Here is an 18,148-nt window from a genome sequence, read left to right on the forward strand (position 1 = left end):
ATAAGGGATCATAGCTTTCACCTGGATTCACCTGGTCAGTCTATCTCATGGAAAGCGTAGGTGTTCTTAATGTTTTGTATACTCAGTGTATATTTATTCTCAACTTCAAAACAAACACATTTTAAAAAAGCACTTCTTGGTATAAGCAATACTGTACATTTAAAATATATTTCTAAGATAAATTAATTTGACATGAATGGATGACTTTAATGTGGCAGGTAAGTGGAGTGCACCTGCATCCATTCTTCAACAATCTGAAGCATCAACAGACATACTGTATGACAGACTCAAAATGGTCCATGTCAATGGTTGACTCAATATTGTGTCCTGTTCACTCAAGATTACACAGCAATACATTAAATCTATTCCAATATGTGTAGTGGCTTTTTTGTTTTACAACTAGATTTGGAAGAAGGATTCTTCTATTTAAATTGTGCACAAGCACCAATGCAACATGGGGCCTGCGCTAAAGAGTAACCCTTGTGAGGAGGTAGATGGCAGATTTTTACAAGACATGATCCAGGCTAAGATATGGGACTTTCAACTAGTTGTGAAGGGTGTTTAGATGGGCTGATGCCCACACTGATTGCTTGGTCCTTCCTCTATGATGTGAGGATGCACTTAGTGGCATCTTAGCCTGGTCCCAGATGGTCCAAGATCTCAGAAGTGCTATCTCTCACGCCAGTGTGACCATAGGAGTTGGCAAGACAGCACAAACAGTTCTGGGACCAGGCTAATGGCACCTGGGTGGCAATGGAGGTGGTTGGTGGAGGCTGGGTGGTGTAGTGTCATGCAGGTGATACAGGGGACAGCCAGGGTGAAGGTGCAGGCTGGTTTGGGATAAGGGAACACAATGGCAGATGGACCTCACGTTTGGTGTACCTCATGGAACATTAACTCCCGTGGGACGCGAGTCTGTGGGCCGTAGAGCGTGCCGGCCCGGCGCTCGAAAGCAGACACATTCTTCTTTACGACCTCGTCAAAAAACACAGTTGCTAACTGGGAGTGGAGCAAGGAGCGGAACTCAAACGAGATCTGTGTGGCAGGAAGGAAGGAGAGGACAGAATGTCAGTCAGAGAAGACATACAAAAGAGAAAGAGGATAAGCGATGGTAAAGGATATAACTTAGTCAGACTATTCACATGCACAAGGTCTATGCACAAATAGAGAGCAAGATTAGAAGAAACTGAGAGGTTGGCAGCATGAGATAAACAAAAGGGCTGCAAGCTGGGGCTGTCATATTCACCGAAACATCCACAGTGCAGGTGCGGGGATAACCAGGGATTCCAGGACTGAAGCGCCATATCGTCTCCAGGTGGTTAAAAAGTGTTCCATCTGTGCACACTGCCTAAAAAATGTAATCCAATAAGAAAGGGTTACTTAGAGTAATCTATCACCAAACCAACAATGATCCTCACATATCATCATAATTCATGAATCCTCAATTAAGCGGGACTAAATGGGATTGCAAAAATCTGGTAACTTTCTCAAGAATCCCAGGTTTTCCAGAAATCCTGGTTGGAAGATTCCTGAAACCAGGAGGGAATAAGCAGGAAATCTGGAAGTTACTGGAATTTTTAAACCCTAATTAAACAGGAGGGACTTACTTTGACCATGTGGGGTCGCACCACGCTGATCATGGATGTGTATCGCTCTACGATGGGTGGGAATCCCACCTCTAGCTGAGCTTTGGAGTGGCCTGCCCTCTTCATGATGGTCTGGGACTTCTTACACCAGGGGACAAAGAGTTTGTAGTCATCCACGTTGGCTACCACATCATACATCTCCAGCATAGAGTACCTGAAGCAGCATAGCAAAAGGAGTTTGAAAACAACAACATTACATCCCTTCCACTTCGTGTTTCAAATAGGCTAAGCCCTATTTTTTCCTTTAATATGAAATCTATCTATGCATTCAAGCTCTCGTTCAGGCTTGTAACTACATACAGAAATAGCAAGTCCTACAATATATTCTATTTCATGTATGCTAGCATCTTACCCCAGTATCCTCCGCTCGGAGTACTCCTTCCTCTTATTTGTGAACCCCATGAAGGTTCTGCTGTGGGGAACTGATGTCATTGTGTCCCAATTGTGCTGGTGGCAAAGCACTCTGGGTGTCCTAGTCATTACAATACCGCATGATGACAAGTGTCTGATGGGGAAGGGTGAGAAAGGATCATGTTAAAAATACTGGAGTATAACATCTCTAACAAACACACTTTTCCAGACGGGCTTCATGCCTTTAGAGTCAGGGCAGAAATAATATATTGCCAGCAGGGGGAAAAGGTTGCCAGTAGTGTCCTAACCTTCAATGTCTAGGACAAGCTACTATATTCTGAGTAAACACATGAATGGAACTATATGTAACGCGACCCACTCAGTCAGGTTATGTGAGGTGGCTTGCAGAGCTGGCATGTTTTGCTATTGGGGTCTAAATGTGCTCACTACAAATAACTGTGTGACAGTCATAAAAAGTTTAATTACAGTCATAGACAAAATTACAGAGAGTACTACTGACATATTGAAACCAATATGAAGAAAGCCACAATATGCATATACAACAATGGTGACATTGATAGGATTGAAAAGGGAACTTTTTAGGCCTTAATGCAAATTTGATGATTAATAGGAAAAACACAACAGTTACTAATTATTTATATTCTCTGAAAAAAAAGATTGTTCTTCAGTGTGGACCTATTTGAACCAGATGTGTAAGTACTTGGCTGGAACAAAAACCTGCACCAAAGGGGATTCAAAGATATGCGCATGCACAGTTAATTGTGTCACATGAAGTTATCAATTTATTAATCTCACCTGATAGTCTGTCTCATATGTTCTCTTGACCCCGCGGTGTGACATGGTGAGCGCCCAGAGCTTACAGCAATCTCCAAAAACTCACTGAATGTCCGCACACCCATCGGCATTCGCCGGGCAGTTGCTGCCATTGTATTTTGGGTTACTTTATCAGAACCTCAAGTAGAATAACGGTTCACGGAAACCGGATCTGTAGGTTTCTGTTAAACACTGACTTTAGCCAACTTCGGATTGGCTATTTGAAGCCTTTCCCAGTCCTATTTCACGGCATCCATCAAAGTCAGACACCGTGTAGATAAGCTTCAGTTCACTTATCCAAGTAGACGCAACCAAAAAGGCCGCGTTTATTTCAGTCGTTTATTTATTCCAAACTCGATGTCCTGGGACGCTGAAGGTGCATAAAATGCGCGTTCAAGTTTTTCCCCATACGGCGACAACTCTTTATCGCGACCGTGTCTGTTTAGTAAAGTAAACACCGGTATCGGTCAGGCTCATGGCCAGGGACACACTGTTCTAAAACAGAGCAACTGTCCTATCGGTGCATTGCTGCCACCAACTGTGTCGGAGGTATTACAATCCCAGCCGTCCTGCTCCCAAATAACATTACTGGGAGTAAGCAATGATTTCTTATATAATAAACAAGTACCATTTTAAAATGGTGAGATTATTTTGAAATGCATTTAGTACATAATTGTAATTCCCCTGAAACATTTCGAGGCTTTCACATTGTCTGGGAGGAAAAAACGGGGACGTGGAACTGCGCATGTGCGTGATAGCAGAACTAACTAACAAACATCAAGCAGAGACGGACAGCAAACACAGACTTTCTTATTAATAGCTAACTATCTACATGGGTTAACTATCGTTTAATATACCTTGCAGTTCCACTCTAATGAAGGAGCTCCGTCCTGGCTGACTTTTGGAGATGGGAGTACACAATATTACAGACCAGGTGAGCTAGCAAGTAGTTAGCATGCTAACTAGCTAACGTTAGATGAAAAACCTGGCTATTTGGCTGGCTAGTTAGCTAATCAAATGTTTTGATTGCATTTTCCTGAAAGTTGACCAGTTCTATAACGTTACTGATGCAAGTATCTGCAAGTAATGTGTCGTAGGATTGCTAGCTAGTTAGCTACATCTCGGCGCGGCCTGATGCTGATTGATGCTGTCTGACAACGGTTCACTTTACTTAGTTAACGTTAACTAGCTGCGATGCCTTGCTAACCACACAGTCTGACGTTCTCCTGTGCTTATCTCCAGCTTCCACTGGTCCAAGCAGTTTTTAATCGAAATGCCGATGAAATTCAACTACTATTGCACAACAAGAAAGAGGACGTCAATGCACTGGTATGTTTGTGGTGCCACAGCACTGGCTCTGGTTTATTGCGTGTTGATATTGTAACGTTAGCTAGCTACTGTATCGCAACATTTCTCCAGTTATTGCAAGTAGAGGGGTGCCAGGTGGATCATTTTCCCAATTCAAGTGATTAGGTTATTCCTTTGTATTTCCCTAAAACGTCATTTATATATCTACAGAATGTCTAAATGTATTTTATTTTTTAATGTAAGTCACTTAAGAACAAATTCTTATTTTCAATGACGGCCTAGGAACAGTGGGTTAACTGCCTTTCAGGGGCAGAACGACATATTGTTACCTTGTCAGCTCAGGGATTCGATCTTGCAACCTTTAGGTTACTAGTCCAACGCTCTAACCACTTGGCTACCTGCTGCCCCAGTATCTCATCAATGTACTTATTTGTGGCTGCCAGTGTAAGAGGGAGATGGATTTTGCATATTAATATAGATGGTTAATTTGTCTTAACTTTTCCCACAGGACCAAGAGCGCCGTACAGCACTACATGCTGCTGCCTGTTTGGGGGATGTTCATATAATGGACCTCCTCATCAATGCAGGTGATTGTGACCAAAATTGACCAACCACTGGTAGCTATGTTAACTAAACAGAACTGCCCACGTCTGACCTGCTATATTTGCAATGAAAAGGTGGTTTTGGTTTATGTACAGTTGTAGTAACAGTGTGCAGTGTCTGTTCATTAGTCTGACTGAAACTTGAAAGAAATGACTCAACTGTACTTGTCATGGCCCTCTAATATTGCTCCTTGTTTTGTACACTGTCATAGGTGCAAATGTAAATGCTAAGGACCATGTGTGGTTAACTCCATTGCACAGAGCTGCTGCCTCCCGGAATGAAGTAAGCAGTGTTGATCATCTCTCCAATGTGAAGATTATAAAGCACTGTATCAATGTTTGGTACTGTTTGGGTGTTGACAATAAGTGTTTTCTCAAGCCCAGTTTGATTCCTTCTCTCTCCAGAGGGCAGTGGGGCTACTTCTGCGGCAGGGAGCAGAGGCCAATGCACGAGACAAGTTCTGGCAGACACCACTGCATGTTGCAGCTGCCAATAGAGCCACGCGCTGTGCAGAGGCCCTGCTCCCCCAGCTGAGCAATCTGAACATGGCAGACCGTACTGGCAGAACCGCCTTGCACCACGCTGCTCAGAGCGGATACATGGAGGTGACGGCTAGAAATACTATGCACTTGGAACAGGGCTGTTTTTACAAACCATTTCAGAGTGGAACTGTTGATCTAAGATCAGTTCTTTGATGAGGTTTAAAGGCGGTTGGCATCCAATATGTTGCATTACCGCCACCTACTAGACTGGAGTAAAACACCCTTATACTTTGCTTGAAAAAATGTAACAAATACTACACTACTCACACAAAAAACCCACCCTGCTCCACAATTTAAATCGATTTATTCCTACTTCAGGCCAACAACCTGAAAGGATGGGATATCACCACTTAACACACCCTGTAACTCTTCTGATGTCAAGTCTCGCACACCCAAATACCTCCTCTGCAGCTGCCACCACAACCTCTATTTTCTGCATCTTACGTTCCCTCCCTGCAGTACAGATGATAACCATTGCTATATATGGCAAAAATCCAATCTTACTGAAACATATCATATGTTTTATCCTTCTGTACTGGTTCATATCTACAATTCTTTTTATTTATTTTTTTATAAACCTTTATTAGGCAAGTCAGTTAAGAACAAATTCTTATTTACAATGATGGCCTAGGAACAGCCTTGTTCAGGGGCAGAAAGACAGATTTTTACCTTGTCAGCTCAGAGATTTGATCTAGCAACCTTACGGTTACTGACCCAACGCTCTAACCACTAGGCTACCTGCCGCCCCACTACTCAAACCACTCCTCTCAGGATCCCCCCCCGACCCATCTTCCTCTACTTTCTTCACTACCTCAGCATATGACAACTTCTGCACTACTCTAACCCTGGAAACATCAACCTGCCTCTCGCACAGGACATTTCTGATCCCCAGCCCCATGGGCACTCCTACAATTAACACATACCACTACTTCAGAGGGGTTGGGTTAAATGCAGAAGACACATTTCAGTTGAAGGCATTCAGTTGTACAACTGACTAGGTTGTGTACAATCAGCACGAACCCCTCGGAATGTAGCGCTCAACACTGCATCCCACTTATAATGCAGCTGCTTCATCTTCATGTTATTCTTAATCAAAAGCTACCGTGTTGCTTTTCCATTTCAAGTAAGCTCGCTCTTCCATCCAACTCTAGGATCAGTTCTCCCATCTTGTTCACTATAATGTTTAAGGAAAAACTGGTTATAGATCAGCATGCCTACTCTGAGATGCTTTAGTGAATAATGAAACTATTTTTATGTCATTTTCCTCTTGTCTGTCCTCAGATGGTGAAGTTGCTGCTGAATAAAGGGGCCAACTTGAGTACCAATGATAAGAGAGAGAGACAGCCTATCCACTGGGCAGCGTACTTAGGTGAGTTGGGCTCTGCACTGGGAAAACTCTTAACGTCATTTTCTTAGAGTACCGAAAAATCAGAATTTCATAAAACTGGCGTGAATGGCAGGTGATAAATATTCAGTGTTTCCCAATTTTAAGTTGGGTGAACATTATGGATGTACTCCTCACTAGAGGGTGACATTAAAACAGTACTCACACTGCCTCTCCTATGTGACTTATAGGGCATCTGGAGGTGTTGAAGCTGCTAGTGTCTCGGAGTGCAGACAAGGGCTGCAAGGACAAGCAGGGCTACACCCCTCTCCATGCTGCCGCTGCCAGCGGACACATTGACATAGTCAAGTACCTACTGAGGCTCGGGGCTGAGGTGAGTGTTGAGGTCAAATTGTATTTATTTTACCAGGTTAGTCTCATTGAGATTAAACATCTCTTTTGCAAGAGAAACCTGGCCATTATAGCAGTACACAAAGTTTCAAACATTTACAACACAAAGCACTACATTAAAAAAAAATATCTGACACTTTTGAATAGGCACATTGGTTTTGGGAGGAGCGGTTCAACTAGGGGTCCAACCATTGACTGCCACCCAATTCATTTTCCACCAAAGATTTTACCCTGGCTTTAAAATTATTCAAGGATATGAGCTCCTGTAGTTTCAAGTCTTTTTGTAGCTCATTCCAAGTAGAGGAGGCAGAGTACTGGAATGCTTTTTTACGTAGCTCTGTCAACGAGATACAAATCTGTGAGCGTAGGCGATATTTGTCAATAGCCAGCAGGACAATGCACGTACATAGGTAAAATGGGAGCTGTCTCAATATGGCCTTATGGGTAAACGGATGCTCAAGATAGCCATAGGAAGTAATATTAATTGACTTTTAGTTTGACCTTTACCAGAAGAGACAGGGGATTATCTTTGATTACAATTCAATTTTGTTTTCTCTCTTTAAAAAAAAATATATATATATACGTACGTACGTACGTACGTACGTACAGTTGAAGTCGGATGTTTACGTACCTTAGGCAAATACATTTAAACTCAGTTTTTCACAATTCCTGACATTTAATCCTAGTAAAAATTCACTGTCTTAGGTCAGTTAGGATCACCACTTTATTTTAAGAATGTGAAATGTCAGAATAATAGTAGAGAATGATTTATTTCAGCTTTTATTTCTTTCATCACATTCTCAGTGGGTCAGAAGTTTACATACACTCAATTTGAATATGGTAGCATTGCCTTTAAATTGTTTAACTTGGGTCAAACATTTTGGGTAGCCTTCCACAAGCTTCCCACAATAAGTTGGGTGAATTTTGGCCCATTTCTCCTGACAGAGCTGGTGTAACTGAGTCAGGTTTGTAGGCCTCCTTGCTCGCACATACTTTTTCAGTTCTGCCCACAAATTTCATATCGGATTGAGGTCAGGGCTTTGTGATGGCCACTCCAATACCTTGACTTTGTTGTCCTTAAGCCATTTTGCCACAACTTTAGAAGTGTGCTTGGGGTCATTGTCCATTTGGAAGACCCATTTGCGACCAAACTTTAACTTCCTGACTGATGTCTTGAGATGTTGCTTCAATATATCCACATAATTTTCGATCCTCATGATGCCATCTATTTTGTGAAGTGCACCAGTCCCTCCTGCAGCAAAGCACCCCAACAATATGATGCTGCCACCCCGGTGCTTCACGGTTGGGATGGTGTTCTTCGGTTTGCAAGCCTCCCTCTTTTTCCTCCAAACATAACAATGGTCTTTATGGCCAGACAGTTCTATTTTTGTTTCATCAGACCAGAGGACATTTCTCCAAAAAGTACGATCTTTGTCCCCATGTGCAGTTGCAAACCATAGTCTGTTTTTTTTATGGCAGTGGCTTCTTCCTTGCTGAGCGGCCTTTCAGGTTATGTCGATATAGGAATCGTTTTACTGTGGATATAGATACTTTTGTACCTGTTTCCTCCAGCATCTTCACAAGGCCCTTTGCTGTTGTTCTGGGATTGATTTGCACTTTTCACATAAAAGTACGTTCATCTCTAGGAGACAAAACGTGTCTCCTTCCTGAGCGGGATGGCGGCTGCGTCCTCCCATGGTGTTTATACTTGCGTACTATTGTTTGTACAAATGAACGTGGGACCTTCAGGCGTTTGGAAATTGCTCTCAAGGATGAACCAGACTTGTGAAGGTCTAAAAAAAAAAAATTCTGAGGTCTTGGCTGATTTCTTTTGATTTTCCCATGAGACACTGAGTTTGAAGGTAGGCCTTGAAATGCATCTACAGGTACACCTCCAATTGACTCAAATTATGTCAATTATCCTATCAGAAGCTTCTAAGGACATTACATAATTTTCTTGAATTTTCCAAGCTATTTAAAGGTACAGTCAACTTAGTGTATGTAAACTTCTGACTCACTGGAATTGTGATACAGGGAATTATAAGTGAAATAATCCGTCTGTAAACAATTGTTGGAAAATATTACTTGTGTCATGCACAAAGTAGATGTCCTAACCGACTTGCCAAAACTATAGTTTGTTAACAAGAAATTTGTGGAGTGGTTGAAAAACGGGTTTTAATGACTCCAACCTAAGTGTATGTAAACTTCCGCCTTCGTGTGTGTTTGTTTGTTTGTTTGTTGCTTAGCTAGCTCCTCATGTCTTGTGTGATCTTGTACTCTTTCAGCTGGATGAGCCCAATGCCTTTGGGAACACTGCTCTGCATGTGGCCTGCTACACAGGCCAAGAGGCTGTGGCCAATGAGCTGGTGAACCAAGGAGCTAACGTCAACCAGCCCAACAGGAGTGGCTATACCCCACTGCACCTGGCCGCTGTGTCCACCAACGGGGCCCTCTGCCTGGAGCTGCTGGTCAACAATGGGGCTGACGTCAACCAGCAGGTCTGGGCTCGTATTCATATAGCGTCAATGAGTAGGAATACTGATCTCGGATTATGTCCATGTAATCTTATTCATTATGATCTAAAATACAAAACTGATCCTAGATCAGCAGCTCTACTCTGAGACTAATGCCATCAGTAGCCTTAGATGTTGTTTAATGGGTGGCGATGGGAGGATTTATCTGTTCTCTGCCAGATTAGTTTGCCATATTTCTCTTCTCCCTTCTCTAGAGTAATGCAGGGAAGAGCCCCCTGCACATGGCAGCCATTCATGGACGCTTCACACGCTCTCAGATCCTCATCCAAAACGGTAACCATGACAACCTCTCTGACTGAATAACATGTTAGGATGCTTTATACAAGTCCTGTCCCACTGCTTCTCTGATTCTATGTTTCTTGTTTGTTGTTAGGTGGAGAGATTGACAGTGTGGATAAATATGGCAATACCCCCCTCCATGTTGCCGCTAAGTACGGCCATGAACTACTGATCAGTACTCTGATGACCAACGGTGCAGATACAGCCAGACAAGGGATTCATGGGATGTTCCCGCTGCACCTGGCTGTGCTCTATGGGTTTTCAGACTGTTGTCGCAAGCTACTCTCCTCAGGTTGGTACTTACACTACCGTTCAAAAGTTTGGGGTCACTTAGAAATGTCCTTGTTTTTGAAAGAAAAACACTTTTTTTTTGGTCCATTTAAAATTACATCAACTTGATCAGAAATACAGTGTAGACATTAATGTTGTAAATGACTATTGTAGCTGGTAACGGCTGTTTAGGAATATCTACATAGGCGTACAGAGGCCAATTTTCAGCAACCATCACTCCTGTGTTCCAATGGCACGTTGTGTTAGCTAATCCAAGTTTATCATTTTAAAAGGCTAATTGATCATTTGAAACCCCTTTTGCAATTATTAGCACAGCTGAAAAATGTTGTCTGATTAAAGAATCAATAAAACTTGCCTTTAGACTAGTTGAGCATCAGCATTTGTGGGTTCGATTGCAGGCTCAAAATGGGCAGAAGCAAAGACCTTTCTTCTGAAACTCGTCAGTCTATTCTTGTTCTGAGAAATGAAGGCTATTCCATGCGAGAAATTGGCAAGAAACTGAAGATCTCATACAGCGCAAACTGGCTCTAACCAGAATAGAAAGAGGAGTGGGAGGCCCCGGTGCACAACTGAGAAAGAGGACAAGTACATTAGTGTCTAGTTTGAGAAACAGAAACAAGTCCTCAACTGGCAGATTCATTAAATAGTACCCGCGAAACACCAGTCTCCACGTCAACAGTGAAGGGGTGACTCCGGGATTCTGGCCTTCTAGGCAGAGCCATATCTCAGACTGGCCAATTAAAAATAAAAGATTAAGATGGGCAAAAGAACACAGACACTGGACAGAGGAACTCTGCCTAGAAGGCCAGCATCCCGGAGTCGCCTCTTCACTGTTGACTGGTGTTTTGCGGGTAGTATTTAATGAAGCTGCCAGTTAAGGACTTGTGAGGTGTCTGTTTCTCAAACTAGACACTCTAATGTACTTGTCCTCTTGCTCAGTTGTGCACCGGGGCCTCCCTCTCCTCTTTCTATTCTGGTTAGCACCAGTTTGCGCTGTTCTGTGAAGGGAGTAGTACACAGCGTTGTATGAGATCTTCAGTTTCTTGGCAATTGCTAGCCTTCATTTCTCAGAACAAGAATAGACTGACGAGTTTCAGAAGAAAGTCTTTGTTTCTGGACATTTTGAGCCTGTAATCGAACCCACAAATGCTGATGCTCCAGATACTCAACTAGTCTAAAGGCCAGTTTTATTGCTTCTTTAATCAGAACAAAATTTTTCAGCTGTGCTAACAATTGCAAAAGGGTTTTCAAATAATCAATTAGCCTTTTAAAATGATAAACTTGGATTAGCGAACACAACGTGCCGTTGGAACACAGGAGTGATGGTTGCTGATAATGGGCCTCTGTACCCTTATGTAGATATTCCATTAGAAAACTGCAGTTTCCAGCTACAATAGTCATTTACAACATTAACAACGTCTACACTGTATTTATGATCAATTTGATGTTATTTTAATGGACAAAAAAGTAGCTTTTCTTTCAAAAACAAGGACATTTCTAAGTGACCCCAAACCTTTGAATGGTAGTGTACATTATATCATTCATTCAAACATGCATCTGTTGGATTTTGTTTCACAATGCCTATACACTGGAGGAGCGTCAGAATATAGTGTCATGTCTTGTACGTTATCTGTATTTGTTTGATCACTCCTGGTTGCCTCTTCCTCTCCCCTCAGGTCAGCTGTACAGTATTGTTTCATCTATGAGTAAGGAGCACGTACTATCAGCCGGGTTTGACATAAACACTCCAGACAACTTTGGAAGGACCTGTCTACACGCTGCTGCTTCTGGAGGGTAAGACACAGAATCACACTCCAAAACTGGACCTATTCTGAACTATTGGATAATATACCCAAATGAGTCTATCATTCTCATCATGTTATTCCTCACTTCTCCGCTGCTGACAGAAACGTTGAATGTCTCAACTTGCTCTTAAGCAGTGGTACTGACTTGAATCAGAGGGACCAATCGGGAAGGTGAGTTTTTGCCACTGATTATTTTCTTTGTCTGTGTTTGTACTCATGCTGGTGTGAGTACGAGATAGTAATGTTATATGGAATAGTCAGTAATTTGAGATTGCCTGGGTACTGTAAAAGCTCTTTGTGACCAGCTAATGTAAAAAGTGCTTTATGAATACATTTGATTGGTGCACTGATTATTAGTTGGGCCTTCTCTTGGTCTCTCAGGACTCCGTTGCACTATGCAGCTGCTAATGGGAGGTACCAATGCACTGTGACCCTAGTGAGTGCTGGTGCTGAGGTCAATGAGCCAGACCGTACAGGCTGCACTCCCCTGCACTACTCTGCTGCCTCCCAGGCCTTCTGCCGGTAGGAACTCGCACTCCATCGACAAATACACCAAGATGCTTTCAGGAAACATAGCTGTGTTGAATTTGTGAATAAATGTGTTCATTGTGCACTTCCAGAATGGACCGACATTTCCCTGGGACTCTTCAGAGCGAGGAGGATGGAGATAAGGAGTCCTATTTGTTAGTTTACTGTCTGCAACCATTATTTTCTATCTATTTTGTAATTAAAAAAACAAATTCTACTGATTTTAAAGATCCGCTTAAAGAACTCAAAAGATGTTTATTTCATGACCCCTCCTTGACTGTGGCTTTTGTCTGTTTTTGTTACTAGTTGCTTGGAGCATCTGTTGGACAACGGTGCAGACCCATCCCTGGTCAACTCTAAAGGTTACAGTGCTGTTCATTATGCTGCTTCTCACGGCAACAAGCAGAACCTGGAACTGGTGAGTCCTTCTGTTTGTGTTCAGTAACTTGCATAGCTCCAGCCATTTAGGTAAATAGTTTTTCATCATGACTTTGTATCTGTGGATAGTAATACATCATGACTCTTGTCCCTTTAGCTCCTGGAAATGTCCTTTAATGCCCTGGGAGACATTGAGAGCAGTATTCCAGTGAGTCCGTTGCATTTAGCTGTAAGTGTGCTTTTCATTCCTAAAATCCTCTCTGTTACTTTGTAGCTTGAGACTGAGTGTGTGTTTCGTATGGAGAAATTACCATGTTCATATAGAGCAGCTAAAAACATGACAGCTTCCTGTCGTATCCCATCTCCTCTCCCCCTCAGGCTGATAATGGCCACTGGCAGGCGCTGAGTGTGCTGACAGAGACTGCTGCCTACGTAGATGTGCAAGATGCCTCGGGCCGCTCTGTGCTCTACTTGGCTTCCCAGAGAGGTTACGCCCGCTGTGTAGAGGTCCTGTTAGCCCAGGGGGCCTCCTGCCTCCTCAACGAGAACAGACACATGTGGACCCCTCTACACGTCGCAGGTACGGTCCCCCCCTCAGATGTGGGTTGAAATGAGTTCAAGTTTATTTGCCATGTGTAATGAATACATGCAAGCATGTGTCCCTGTGTATTGTTTGATATTAGCAAGTATGGAATAGCTTAGAAACAAAGCAATCAGGGTTGAATGTGTGATTTTTAAATATTTGTTTCATATCAGCTGCCAACGGCCACACGGAATGTCTGCACATGCTGGTGGAAAGCGGGGAGGAGGCAGACCTTACCAACGTCACAGACACACAGGGACAGTGAGTGGTCTCTCTTCTTGCTGCCTGGCAGGAAACGTTGTTTTTGTAATGTAAATGTATTGTGTTATTTACTTTTAGTAACTCCATATAGATACAGTGTTAGCAATACAGTTTAGGCTGTTCACTGAAGATTTACAGAATCACACATCCTGTCTGCTAGAAAGCATTGTTGTAATATAAATGACCGTGTGTGTGGTCTTCCCTGTCTTCCTCCTCAGGACTCCTCTGATGCTGGCCGTGCTAGGTGGCCATACAGACTGTGTCCACCTGCTGTTGGAGAAAGGGGCCTGGCCTGACGCCAAGGACAAGGGGGGCAGCACTGCCCTGCACAGAGGGGTGAGCTACACGCCTATAGGCTTTTCACACCACTCAGCTGAGAAAAAGGTCGTAATCTTCAGCTACACCAAGCCTGTCTGGTTGTTGTGTGGTACAGAGGAACGCTGCAACATTAGTTTGAAATAATTATTAAAGCACTTTAAAAGTTAGAAATATAGCTGTGTAACTCTTTGGAACCTGTCCCATAGGCGGTGGTGGGCCGTGAGGACTGTGTGACAGCCCTGCTGGATCACGAGGCATCTGCCCTGTGTCGGGACGGCCAGGGTCGTACCCCCCTGCACTACGCTGCCTCCCACCGCTACACTGACATCCTGGCCAGTCTGCTGCGTGCTGCCACGCGCGCCGATCCTCTGGACTCCCTATTGGACCACGAAGAGTACACGCCATCACACTGGGCCGCCTACCAAGGTCTGCGTGGCTATTGGTTACATCCCAAAACACCCTCTTTCAAGAAGGGTGTATATTACATGTATAAATTAAATGTGGGGGGAAAACAGTTTGTTTTGTAGTGTCTTTGTAATTCAAATGAACACACTTTTCTTCCTCCTCCTCCTATCAGGGCATGAAGGCTGTTTGGAGGTTTTACTTGAACACAAAACATGTAGTAGCCAGGAGGGAAACCGCTTTACCCCATTGCACTGTGCTCTGTGAGTATTCTCTAATCAATGTTTTAAACATGATAATACATTATTAGGACAATGTCTGTAAAACAGTGTTTGGGAAAGGATCAGTAATGATGGGTTCTAGAAACGGGTTGGTTGTTTAGCAACAAAACTGACGGTTGCTCAACTACGGGGTTGGCTTAGACTGTTGACAACGTGAACTATATTTAGTCTCCAAGTGTTTATTGAAAATATAAATACATTTGCACAATGAGCACTTGTCTCAAATACATCGTTACAATTGTTGGTTACCTAGCTAGCTAATTTTAGCCATATTAGCATAGACATCAGTCAAAACGCCTCAAAACAAGACATGGTATCAATGATGAAACGAGCCACCAATCATTCCCCACATGGCAGCTTCTTGTCATTGTTGCTAGCTATCTGACCTTTCAGAATCATAACAACGCACGCCTTCCGGCCACATCGACGTGTGCATCTTTTTCGTGACGTTATCAGCCAACCCGTCTATGTGGTGATCTTTTGATGTTGTGTGATGCTGCAGAATGAATGGCCGTAGTGGAGCTGCAGAGATGCTGCTGGAATCTGCTGGTGTACAGATGGTTAACACCAGGGATACTAAAGGAAGGTAAGTCAATTGAGGGTAAGGTGTCATTACCTTACTAGATGTTTACTTGGGTATCTCCTGTTTCATTGGTATGTCTTTTGAGCTGTACCTCTGCGCTCAGTGTGGACTCCAGATTTGATCTCCTGTTTCATTGTCATGCGAGACTGAGCTCACCAAGGTCGGGTTGCTTCTCTTTGCCTGTAGGACCCCGCTTCATGCCGCAGCGTGTGCCGAGGACGTGGCGGGGCTGCAGCTGGTCCTACGCCACGGAGCTGAGATCAACGCCGTGGACCACACCGGACGCTCTGCTCTCATGGTTGCTGCCGACAACGGACAGAGTGGCACCGTGGGTAAGTCTACGGAACACGTTTTCGTTGGTGTTTTGAAAAAAGAGTTTAGCAGATTCTCTCTCATCAGTCTCTGAAGAAGAATGAACTACCACTTGATTGGAGTGAATTCATTATGTGTTGGGTAGATCTGTAAAGAGGAATCCTGTGTCATTTATCTTGATTCTCCCCTGGTGTTCCCAGCCATCCTCCTGCATCGTGCCAAGGCTGACCTGACACTGCTGGACGACAATGGAAACACTGCCCTGCATTTGGCCTGCAACAAGGTAAGCAGCCCTCAAAATATCATCAGAGCTCAGAAAGAAATGGAGCATAATAACATAGCATTCAAGCTTTCAGCACCTCTCTGATGAACGGAGATTAATGAAGTGCATGTATTGATGATGGTTGATGTAAGCATGTTTCTGTATTTGTCTTGCAGGCTCATGAGATGTGTGCCCTGCTGATTCTGGGGGAGATCCATAACGCTACCCTCGTCAATGCAACCAACGCTGCACTGCAAATGCCCCTGCATCTAGCAGCACGCAACGGTATGGCCACCGTGGTCCAGGCACTGCTGAGTCGAGGAGCCACAGTGCTGGCAGTGGATGAGGAGGGTAAGGAGAGACACTATTCCACTTTTCTTAAAACCTCGTCTTCATTTTAAAATCTTAAAGTCCTACACCGTGTAGCCTAATGCTATGGGCTTTCTAATTGATTTCTGATTGTTACTTACTTAGGCCTTTTTCTCCTCCTCGAGCATAGGCCATAGACAACAGCTTTCTAGTGTATCTGGTCTGACGGTGTTTTTGTTGTTGACCAGGCCACACTCCAGCCCTGGCCTGCGCCCCCAACAAGGACGTGGCTGACTGCCTGGCTCTGATCCTCTCTACCATGAAACCTTTCCCACCTCTGGATCCTTCCTCGTGCTCCTCTTCCTCCTGCCCCTGCACCTCCATCTCTGTCTCCTCCATCTCTGTCTCCTCCACCATCTCCCCCGGTCTCAACCTACTGAAGCACTGCGGCATCACCGCAGCCTGCACACCCCTGCCCAACGGAGGCCTTCACCATCACCACGGCTAAGTCAAAGACCACCATGGCGCCGCCATCGGCCTGGACGGGTGCCTTTCTGAGTGAGGTCATCCTACACCTACAATCTGACACCACTACTACCACCACCACAGGGTGACTCCCTTGAGTACACCCACCTACACGCCTGTGCGTATGTGTGTATGTGTGGTCTTCTCCTGAAGTGCAGTCAAACCTATATGCAAATAGAGCCCACAGCATCTATCTCAGCTCTGTAGTAGTTCGTGCTTAACACAGAGAGACTGATCTCTCTTTCTGTAATGTCACTGGAATACCGCTTTGTCCCTAAATGGTTGCTAATAACCAACCACAAAAATAATCAAACCCTTTAAAAAATGTCCCACAAATAGGTACTTGTCAGCACAGAAAAATTACTGACAGCTTAAAGGACTGTTTATTCTCCTTTTTGTGTTTGTTTGTAGTCTCTTGTTTAGTCACTTCTCATTATCATTCAGTATTTAATATTATATCAGAAACTAGGACTAGTAGTGGTGGCCTTGAATAGGAATGCACAGCCTTCCCCAAAGGAGAATGATCAAACGGGTTAAAGTAGGGTAGAGGACTTGATGAAGGAACCATACAGAAGAAAGTCCTGCCCAAGAGTGCAATGCTAAAATATATCTATTCTGACTTTTTTTTAATGATTATAATATGTAGTGTAGTAGCCTATATTTAAACTTTTAGCCTAAAATAGTTTGTCATTTTCATAGAGGAGAATTTCATAGAGCTGCTAAAGTTTGAAAAATGTATATGTAAGCATGTGTCCTTGCAAAGGAGTACAGTGCTCGGGTTGGGATTTTAGCATAAATTTATTCTCAATGCTGAAGTATTGTCTAAAACACAGTTTTGTGTTTACTAAGCTAGAATGTGGTTCAAAGCATATCAGTTATGACCAAAGGTGATCATCACTACTATGGCAAAACAAAAATATTTATTTGAGATGTACTGTATAGAGAAAGACGATAGATCGATACCTCGATAAATAATTTTGCAGCTGCTGAACGACTAGACAGGGAGAGTAGTAGCAATGAGGCCTTGGTTATTTCGTTTCTTTGGGAGCGGGCTCGCCCCATTGCACCTCAGTGAAGCCTCTTGTATTGTGAGCACTTTCTCGTGGTGTATTCTGAGATTTACTGCTCAGTCATAATCTTACAAGCCATTTCAATTGATTTCTCAACAACAACAAAAAATCTTATCATTCTCAAAAGACTTTGGTACATTGAATGGGATTATTTCCCCAAATTTGGCCTTGGTCAATCTGAAATTGAATTTATACTGAACAAAAATATAAATGCAACAATTTCAAAGATTTTACTGAGTTCATATAAGTTCATATTTTACAGTTCATATAAGGAAATCAGTCAATTTAAATCAAGTCATTAGGACCTGACCTGTGGATTTCATGACTGGGTGTACAGATATGCATCTGTTTGTCACAACTTTTTTTTTTTAAATATTAAAAAAAGGGTAGGGGCGTGGATCAGAAAAC

General features: G+C 43.3%; 2 protein-coding genes across 2 annotated transcripts; one reads left to right on the forward strand and one right to left on the reverse strand.

Moving 5' to 3' along the window:
- Positions 1-66: 66 nt before the first annotated feature.
- LOC115165661 (coenzyme Q-binding protein COQ10 homolog A, mitochondrial) lies at positions 67-3,399 on the reverse strand. The gene is made up of 5 exons (XM_029718927.1): positions 2,814-3,399; positions 1,999-2,151; positions 1,608-1,800; positions 1,247-1,348; positions 67-1,035 (listed from the first exon to the last, which is right to left on the reverse strand). Exons 1-5 carry the CDS (start codon positions 2,942-2,944, stop codon positions 868-870), a joined length of 747 nt encoding a protein of 248 aa, XP_029574787.1. The 5' UTR covers positions 2,945-3,399; the 3' UTR covers positions 67-867.
- A 117-nt stretch (positions 3,400-3,516) lies between these two features.
- On the forward strand, positions 3,517-17,849 carry LOC115165658 (serine/threonine-protein phosphatase 6 regulatory ankyrin repeat subunit C). The gene is made up of 26 exons (XM_029718923.1): positions 3,517-3,765; positions 4,074-4,160; positions 4,648-4,726; positions 4,954-5,024; positions 5,147-5,347; positions 6,566-6,653; positions 6,860-7,002; positions 9,305-9,517; positions 9,748-9,826; positions 9,927-10,124; positions 11,800-11,917; positions 12,031-12,099; positions 12,310-12,450; positions 12,549-12,611; positions 12,763-12,874; positions 12,992-13,063; positions 13,213-13,414; positions 13,591-13,678; positions 13,897-14,014; positions 14,203-14,422; positions 14,574-14,661; positions 15,182-15,265; positions 15,449-15,594; positions 15,775-15,857; positions 16,013-16,187; positions 16,394-17,849. Exons 1-26 carry the CDS (start codon positions 3,739-3,741, stop codon positions 16,651-16,653), a joined length of 3,225 nt encoding a protein of 1,074 aa, XP_029574783.1. The 5' UTR covers positions 3,517-3,738; the 3' UTR covers positions 16,654-17,849.
- The last annotated feature ends 299 nt before the right edge of the window (positions 17,850-18,148 follow it).

Source organism: Salmo trutta, chromosome 28 (genome assembly GCF_901001165.1).
Source record: "Salmo trutta chromosome 28, fSalTru1.1, whole genome shotgun sequence".
Classification (NCBI taxonomy): Eukaryota; Metazoa; Chordata; class Actinopteri; order Salmoniformes; family Salmonidae; genus Salmo; species Salmo trutta.